This window comes from Homarus americanus, unplaced genomic scaffold (assembly GCF_018991925.1).
Source record: "Homarus americanus isolate GMGI-L3 unplaced genomic scaffold, GMGI_Hamer_2.0 scaffold40248, whole genome shotgun sequence".
NCBI classification, from domain to species: Eukaryota; Metazoa; Arthropoda; class Malacostraca; order Decapoda; family Nephropidae; genus Homarus; species Homarus americanus.
In genome coordinates this window covers 4,108,396-4,118,173 of record NW_024712526.1, presented here as the reverse complement: position 1 = coordinate 4,118,173, position 9,778 = coordinate 4,108,396, and the positions used below count along the sequence as shown (strand labels likewise).

At 34.0% G+C, this 9,778-nt stretch overlaps 1 protein-coding gene across 9 annotated transcripts in view; it reads right to left on the bottom strand.

Moving 5' to 3' along the window:
• Positions 1 to 387: 387 nt before the first annotated feature.
• The window catches only part of LOC121860990 (inositol-trisphosphate 3-kinase B-like), a 112,267-nt gene continuing 102,876 nt past the window's right edge, over positions 388 to 9,778 (bottom strand). For all 9 annotated transcript variants that reach the window (XM_042358421.1, XM_042358457.1, XM_042358493.1 and 6 more), the window contains 2 exons: positions 2,517 to 2,588; positions 388 to 1,328 (listed from right to left, as the gene is read on the bottom strand). In XM_042358421.1, coding sequence (XP_042214355.1) covers positions 990 to 1,328; positions 2,517 to 2,588 — 411 coding nt within the window. In that variant the 3' untranslated portion in view covers positions 388 to 989. The remainder of the gene's footprint in view (positions 1,329 to 2,516; positions 2,589 to 9,778) is intronic.

Here is a 9,778-nt window from a genome sequence, read left to right as displayed (position 1 = left end):
CATTTTCTATGATATAAATTTCCCGTTTTTTATGATAAGTAGATAACCAACTTTCCCAGAAAGTAGATATTTCTCATTTTCTGTGATACAAATTTCCCGTTTTCTATGATAATCTACTTCGGAAAATTAGGTAATCTTTCCCAAAAGGTCGACAATCTACTTCCCCGAAAAGTTGATAATGTAATTTCCCGGAAAGTAGATAACCAACTTTCCCAGAAAGTAGATATTTCCCATTTTCTCTGATACAAATTTCCCGTTTTCTATGTTTAGTAGATAACCTACTTTCCCGGAAAGTAGGTATTTCCTATTTTGTCACAAAATTTCAAGAATTTTTACCACCAAAAAACTTTTTGTATTTTGAGATGAAAAGGATATTAAACAAATGCAAATAAATTAATGTTTAATGATGTAACACATTTTTAATAAATATCAATGGATATTTTTTCCAAACATTATAGGGGCTGACTAAACTGATACTGACTTTTGGCTTGCATCCTAATTGTGGAGCACATGTAACGATAAGTATTAGTATTCAGTCAACAGTTCATAAAACTGTCGAGTTACTTTTTGACTTGAGACATAATACGAGGTAATCAAGTTATGTACAATATATATATATATATACACAAAGCACAAAGAAACAATGTTCTTAACTTTGGAAATGGGACTACTATTCCTAATATATGCAAGAAATATGACTAGTCCCAAGAGGTTGAAAGGGGATAAACACTTCTTACACAGGAAAGGTTCCACAACTGCTGCACAGTATTAATATTGTCCATTCTTTGCATCACAGTAAAACCATTGTAAGAAGTCACTGTCTTGATAAATGGCACATTTTAAATTATATCTCACTGAAAGAGCTGCAAAACATATAACAACAACCTTTCTCTGACAACTTCACAAACACATAATTCTTTTAAATAAATTTACCACAAAGCTGAGGATTTGTACATTACTTTTCCATTACTTGTACTATAGTGTAGACCTTAGCTCGGATTGGTTGTGATTGGCTGTGCATTGAGGTTGTTGCTTCTAGAGGGTGCAGATGTAATGCTGCTACTGCTGTTGTTTGTCTTATCAGATGACGATGATGTTACCGATTTAGAGATTTCACCGTTGGCAGCAAGGTTCTTTTCACTTATTGAAAACAGATCAATTAGGTTGTCCAGACCTAGTAGGTATCCATCTTCGTGTGTTCCCTCTGACCAAGGATTTCGGTGGGTTATATGCACATTTTCTGGGAGTGGAATGGTCTTAGCAAAGTCTATCATTCTAACTAAAGCTGAAGTTTCATTGTGGACAAACAACAGAGAGCTGCCTATTAGCTGCAAAAAAAAATCATCAAATTAATACCAGTACCAGATGTAATTAATTTAAAATAACCTCAAATACATTATAAATAAATCAACATCATATGCTAATGCAAAAATCATGTTAAACAATGAAATTTTAGTAACAACAAATGCACATTTCACAAATTTTTAAGTTGGATTTCAGATTAAATACATATTAAAAGATGAATAAAAGCAGGATATTAATATGTACAGGGAAGGATCCTCTATATGTTGTACCAATATACATTACTGACAAATTCTGTTTTTAAAGAAATTTTCATAACAAATGTTTCACACACATATATATATATATATCATCTGCATCATCCACTGTTTATATGTTGTTTCCAAATATGACATATAAAGTGTTAAAAACATCTAATATTAAGGAAAAATAAGCATAATAAGAGTGACCTACAAGTGATAAGCTCCTACCACGCAAAAATACGTCATTGCCTTATGAATAGAGAAAATACTGTACAGGGTATACTGTACAGTAATATAAATATATAAAGGAAAAAATAGGTTGAGGGGATATATTGTGTGTAAGAGAATACCGAGTCTAGAAATCACTTTAACACACTGACACTTGTTAGCTATGAGAAGGCGATGCACATGCCATATTACCCATTACAACATAAGAAACCATAAAGTTATGGAAATATCATATCAATACTATACACAAATGTGGCTTAGAAATAAAGAAAATAAATTATAAAATAAAAACAATTATGAGTACAGTACTGTATATACTGATTTGCTGAAAGCGCTCTCGATGTACACAGCCTGCACTTTCAAGGGGTATTACTGTGCATGTTGGAATGCATATACAGTACCCCTAATTACATTATTTCTTATTTGGATAAGTTTATTATTAAAAAACGTTTTACTGTAAGTTCAATTTCTCTGAAGCACATCCCAGACATACAAAAGGGGACTTGTAACCCACCTGAACCTTATCTTTTCTTATTGTCATATTCTCTTGTAAAATAACTGGTAGCCTTCAAGCAACTGAGAATTTTTATCTTTACCTCAAAACCCATGAACATTTTCTCTCTCTTTTATAGATTAATGGCACTACAAGATTTTTGTTCATGACCCTCAGACATTTTAAACACTAATAACATAAATGGTCATACAATTTTAACACAGTTCTGATAAACAAATTATAATGCTTACCTCATGAGTTTTAAAGAATGGTGATATTTCCAGTGTAGCTTTAATAGATTTCAGTTGCTGGACATAGCGACTCTGAAAAGATTGGCTACATTCATTTACATTTACCAATAAAAAATTATACAAGATATTTACTTGAATCTTTTATGCATGTATCAGAAGTGTAATTAAAAAAACCAGTATCAATTATCTGACAAATTTCTGAACTCATAAAATTGTTTGTTATTTCAATCTTGATGTTCATAAGTAAAATTATGTCATTTACATGAAGTTAACTTTCATATAAACCCTTAAGATACTTTTAATGGTTTATAAGCCCATTAGATATTTTTAATGGTGTTTAAGCCCATTAGATATTTCAAATGTTTAATTGTAACATTAAATATTCTTGGGTTATGAGCCATTACCACTTCAGCATGACCTTGTTATCTTATCTCCAAAGACATCAAATCTTTACACTTTACACACCTGAACTCAAAGTGGGCATTGCTTTAGAGCAGTGGTTGTCAAAACCTTTTTGAGTGCGATTCAATTTTGAATATCAGAAACGTCACAACCCATTGATTCAAATAATAATAATAAAAAACTATCAAATTAAATTTATTGTTGCAATTTAATAGCAAGGTACAACTAGCAAAAAATAGAGTGGTTGAATTGCTCCCAGGGTTTAAATAAAAAACAGGCAAAAGCATAACTTTGTTGGGGCACTGCAATCCACAGAAAATTGGTTCACAACCCATGGTTTGAGAACCACTGCTTTAGAGGGTGGTTCTTAACCTTTGTTGAAATGTACCCCCTATGATCAACCTTAAATTCATGACACCCTCTAATCCCCAAGAACAAATTTTTTCAACAGTTCCAGTTTACTGCTTTTAATGCCTTTTTAGATTAGACAAATAAACAGACAACAAAAATCATGTATTTGTGACCACTTTGACCCTCCCCTGGAAAATTGAAATGCCTCTCGAGTTAAGAACCCGCTTTAGTGGGTACACAGAATAGAAAAGTAAACATAAGAATTTGTAATAACCTGAAACATTAAGAGCCAAGAGAAACACCAAAGAAGAAATAAGGAGAACATACTCTGAATGATAGTATCAGGGTGAGAGAATGTTTGATAAACTACTGGTGGGTTGGCACAGAAGTGCTTCCAGGGAAACATTCCTGACAAAACTAGTAGACTACCTTTGATACCAATAGAATTATTAAAGAATTATGAAAAGACCAACTGATGGGTGTGTCAACAGAATATTTTTATATTCCAGGTAGCTTTCTCATTTAAAAGCTTTTGTTTTGACTTGGTGGCAAGACCACTGTTATGGAGTTTTCTTGAAGAAAATTATGGCATTAAGCAATACAGTATTACCCGCTTTACACGGTTTCACTTTCACTTTCCGCGATTTCTCATTTACGCGGTACCTTGCCAGAACCGGACTTTCACTTTCCGTGGTGCATCTACTCATATAGTACTATAATTTTTTTATTTAGCTCATAAAATTCATAAAAATTACCCGGCCACAATATAATTTACATTGCTGGAATTCTTACAATATGATAATCATTTTGAATATAAACATCATGGATTTTGCATTAGACATACAAATTTTAGATCTAATGTAATAATTTGGTTTACCGTATATCACGGCCTATAAGACGAAATTTGAACATTAAAAAAATCTGCCCAAAGTTAGGGGGTCGTCTAAACCACCAAGTTTAAAATTCTTACCTCTTAAATATTGTGGTTTAGTGTGTCAAGAGTGGTGATGAAAACATCGTAAGCCACTCACAAGGTCTTACCACTAATTATTTTATACTGAAACTTACGTTTGGCAAGCTGGATTCAAATTAAGATTACCGGTATATTAAAATAATAAAAATGTATTATAAACCTGTCTAACATACCGTAAAAGAGATTTATACCCCTGTAATAAACACAGCTATCATCACACACCCCTCCCCACGCCCCCCCCATTTGCCAGTGAGGAGACAAGAAAGGGAAAGTGACCCGAGATTGGGCTATTTTTAGCCGTGGAGGTGGTCAGTAATGCATACCGGTATCGGTATATTTACTCATAATAATATTTATCTCCTATAAATAATTGATTTAAATTTTATTTTTTTACAAAGAATATTCAGTAAATGAGTGCATTAATTCTTGAAACTATCGACGGTTAATTACAGACGCTCAAGTGACGTCACTAGTGTTTACACTACACCAGCTGGTAATATTTGATGCCATTACTTGAAGTGAATTGGCCTTATTTTAAGTAACTAACTTTATAGTTACAAAAATTAAAAAAAAAGATCAAAACTGAGAAACAATATACATTATGTATGTTGTGTTGTCAAAGTAAGAGAAACAATTGAGACCCAGCAATTGTGTAAATGAGGCAGAAAGTCAGGTCAGCAACCTGGGACTTGGTCACAATTTTCGTGATGCCATATGGCAGCAGGGTCTACCATTAGACAACACATTATGCTTCCAATATCTTCCCAGGCAGTAGTACCTCCCTGTTTGGTAGCTGCCTACTACCTACACAATTTCTAGTAATATTAATTTGATACATGATAAATTAGACAAACTGAAAATAAACATCAAATTTAATTACCAACACGCTTCCCATTGGCAGCTGTAAGAGGGGGAGATGGGCTATTTTTATCCCGTCTTTGTGTCTGAAGTGGCCAGTAATACCATATATTTATTGATCATAATACGTTTCTCCTATAAATAATTAATTTAACATTTATTTTTTTACATAGAATATTCAATAAATGACTTTTAATTCTTTTAACTACCGACAGTGGTAAATTTAGCATGACAATGATGAAGAAGAAGGCAGGTCATCTGATTCGGAGTTTGATTCTTAATGATTACCATATATGTGTAAGGTGACCACGTCAGGTCATGTGTAAGGTGACCCCTTCTCTCATTTGCCTTGTCCAGTTGTTGAGTTATCACTCCATAAGCAATAGCACTCTCTCCGTGTGAACACTACGGTATATTAATACTGTATCCAGCTACCACAAAACCTCACCATGGCTCCAATTGTTAAACGCAGGAGATATGAAGCTTGTTTTAAGCTGAAAGTGATAGCATATGCCCAGTCACACAACAATTGTGCTGCTTCAAGAGAATACGGTGTAACTGAGAAGATGGTGCGGGATTGGAGATCAAAGGAACACTTACTACGAAGTATGCCCAGGAATAAATGTGCAATGAGAAGAGGCACTGCACACTGGCCGATTCTAGAGAAGCACGCAGTAGACATGGTCCATGAGCAGCGTCAAAATGGGTATATTGTATCAAGAAACATGATACGTATGTGGGCACTTAAGTGGGCTAAACAAAATCAAGAGCACAGCAAAGACTTCAAAGCCACGACTTCATGGTGTAGCCGTTTTATGGAAAGAAGCAATCTGGTACTGAGGCAGAAGACAAAAATAGCACAAAAATTACCAGCAGATCTTAACTGTAAAATTGTTAATTTCCATCGCTACATAATACAACAACGTAAGAAACATTGTTATCCATTAAGCAACATCGGAAACATGGATGAAACACCTATGAACTTCGACATGGTCGGTAATCATACTGTCGATACAAAGGGTGCAAAAACAGTGTTAGTGAAAACAACAGGACACGAAAAGACACGGTTTACAGTAGTACTTTCATGCATGGCAGACGGAACCAAGTTGAACCCAATGCTAATTCTCAAGAGGAAAACAATGCCCAAAATCAAGTTCCCGGCTGGAGTTTTTGTTCACGTCAACGAGAAAGGGTGGATGGACGAACAAGGAATAAAGTTATGGATTGATCATATATGGTGTAGGCGACCTGGTGGCTTTCGAAAACAGCGTAGCCTGTTAGTATGGGATATGTTCGCGAGTCATTTAACAGAGGGAACAAAAACCAACATGGCGAGGAACAACAGTGACATTGCAGTTATTCCTGGTGGATTAACTTCAGTTTTACAACCACTTGATGTTTGTCTAAACAAACCATTCAAGGACCGCGTTCGTGAACAATGGAACAAATGGATGAACAGCGGCAAAAAGTCTTACACGAAAGGTGGGAATATGCGTGCTCCCGAACTGGATGTACTATGTGATTTTGTTATCAAGGCATGGAATGATATTAATGTGGAGACAGTTATCAAGTCTTTTAAAAAGTGCGGAATATCTAATTCAATGGATGGCATGGAGGATGACATGTTGTGGGAGGACGAGGATGAAACAGAAGCCGAAGCCACGTCATCTGATTTGGAATTTGATCCTTATGATGAAGCAGCCATAAATGTATCTCAGGATGTACTTGAAGAACTTATGATGTCAGATGTTGATGATGTGGATTTTGAAGGTTTTTAATACATGATGACGTCAGTAATAATCATGTGCTAATAACATTTTTAACTTGACGGTAATTTGCTTTTAAAATATTGTGACTTAGTAAATTAAATGTGTGCATGTGTATGTATGTATACATACAGTATATATAAATATGTTTGTGTAATAAATGTATGTAGTAAGTACGTAATATTTTTTCACTCAAATCCTAATGAAACACTACTGGAGAACATTCCTTTGTCGCAAAACAGTTTATAAATTAAAGAAAATAATTACAGTGTGTTTAATATATTACAGTATATTATAAATAAATAAATAAAACAAATAATTCGGTAAATCTATTTAAAGTAAATGGAAAATAAGCAAACATGTTATTTACCAAGACGCTTCCGTCTGGCTCAGGGTGAGATGGAGGGGAGATAACAAGCTATTTATAGCCCATTTGAAGTGACCAGTACCCTAATGCACCATAAATAATTCATTGAACAATCATTTTTTGTATATATATATATATATATATATATATATATATATATATATATATATATATATATATATATATATATATATATATATATATATATATATATATATATATATATATATATATATATATATATATATATATATATATATATATATATATATATATATATATATTTGTGTAATAAATGTATGTAGTAAGTACATACTGGTAACCTTTTTCACTCAAATCCTAATGAAACACCACAATTAGAATACGGTGGTTGCTGTTGAACTACATGTTGTATAAATAGTCGGAACACAGCCACACCACCGAGACGAGGGAACACTCCCACCACCAATCGTCTCGTGTGAAGCAAGCGTATAAATGAAAGAAAATACTTGCAGTGTGTTTAATATGTTACAGTATATTATAAATAAATAAATAAGTAAACAAATAAATCGGTAAATCCATTTCAAGTAAATGGAAAAATTTTACTCGATACCGACATTAGTTCCAGTTATCGGTAAATAGCAGACGCTTCAGTGACGTCACTAGTGTTTACACTACACCAGCGGGTATAATTTGATGACATTACTTGAAGTGAATTGGCCTTATTTTAAAAAATCAAGGATGGTTGGTAAAGGACTACTGAGTCCGTGGTTAAGTGTCACATTTGGGGTACTGGTCTTATACAGCAAATAGAGCTCAAAAGCTACTTTTTAAATGGAAATTTGGGGGGGGCGTCTTATGCACCCCGCCGCCTTATAGGCCGTGATATACGGTACACAAAGCAAATATTTTATCTTTTGTGCAAAATATATGAAGTTTACATTCAAAATATTCCCTGACCTGCAAGGAATCCAGAAATGTCAATTATATTATCCTAACTTTAGTCTGAGGTATTATTTATTACTAAACGTTAAAATCTAGTGTTTTCACCCAAACATTTCTCAGAGAGGTAGGAGCTAGTGAGCTGGGAAGAAGGGGGGGGGGGGATTTGAGTCCATTATTTGAATGGACATTAACCTGGCGACTGTATTTCTCTTAAACATTAAATGAGTGCATACCATCATAAAATTAAGATGTTATTTTTACTACAACATAGGTATTGTGTCGGAAAAAGTGGAGTTTGGGGGTCGGTACCCTGTGGGTTCAATTGACTGCGTAAATCGGAGTACTACTGTGTATCTGTTTATGTACTGTACTGTTAAAATGGAGTATAAAAATAAAAACTTGCTTGAGATCACCACCACAGTGAAATGTTATAAGGAAGTACACTTATTCATTACTTATATGATTGTATTTACAGAAAAACAATTTAAAGTAGATAGAAATCATGAAAATAATGACATCATGATGTATGCATCTGATATACATAGGACATTGGACTGACAGTAGAGAAGATCTAGAAGAATCACAACTTCGATGGAATGCCTGCCTCAAACAAATAGGAATGAGGATCCCTAGAAGTGATGGTAATCAGAATATTGAAATTGATGGAACACAAGTTGAAAATGTAAAAAAAAAAATACTGTAAGTAAAAAGAGTGAAATCAAAATTGAAATAAAATAAAATAAGCAAATACAGTGGTCCCTCCGTTAACAAACAATTTGTTCCACAGAATCGTTCGTTAACCGAATCTATTATTTCAACACACAGAAAAGTACATACAAAGTATAAACAAAATGCAGTACAGTGAGTTCTGCTATAACGTGTGTTTTGTCAACGCGAATTGGCTCTAACGCGATTTATTAATAGAGGAACGATATTTGTATAACGAGAACACTTGTTTGCTGTAATGTGATTTTTGCTTACTATTTCTCCAATTTTGTGGTATTAACTGTGAATATGGTAAAGAAGAATATCTCCAAGAAGCGTTCTGGTGATCGCATTCCCGGCGATGATCGTAAAAGAAAGGCTATAACCCTTGAAGAGAAGCTCGATGTTATCAACCTCAAAATCACCCTTCTCCCCCATCAAGTTATTTTCATATTTTTTCAAGGTAAAGTGTTACATTTACTGTATGATTTCATTATTAGATATGAATGTAACATTTATTTAGACTGTGCTATCCTTTGTGTTAGGCTAACTACTAAATTTTTTTCGATTTCGAGTAGTAATCTGCACCTAACCCTATTTTCTCCATAAGCCCTGTTATTTCTATTACGCGAATTTCTATAACACGATATTTTACAAGAACACAACTATCGCGTTATAGCAGAACTGACTGTACAGTACACTTACTTTGAGGTGTGTATGTAGAAGGTTCCTGGTTGATGATGATGATGAGAATTAGAAGTGGGGGGTGGAGGAGGAGAAGAGAAGGAAGTGGGGGTGGAGGAGAAGGGAGAAGAGAAGCATTTTACTGCTTCTTGGAAGGCAAGTCACCTTCCATAATAATTTCAGGAACCTCTGGACTGACAGATTCTCTAACATGAAAATCCTCTCTCCTTTT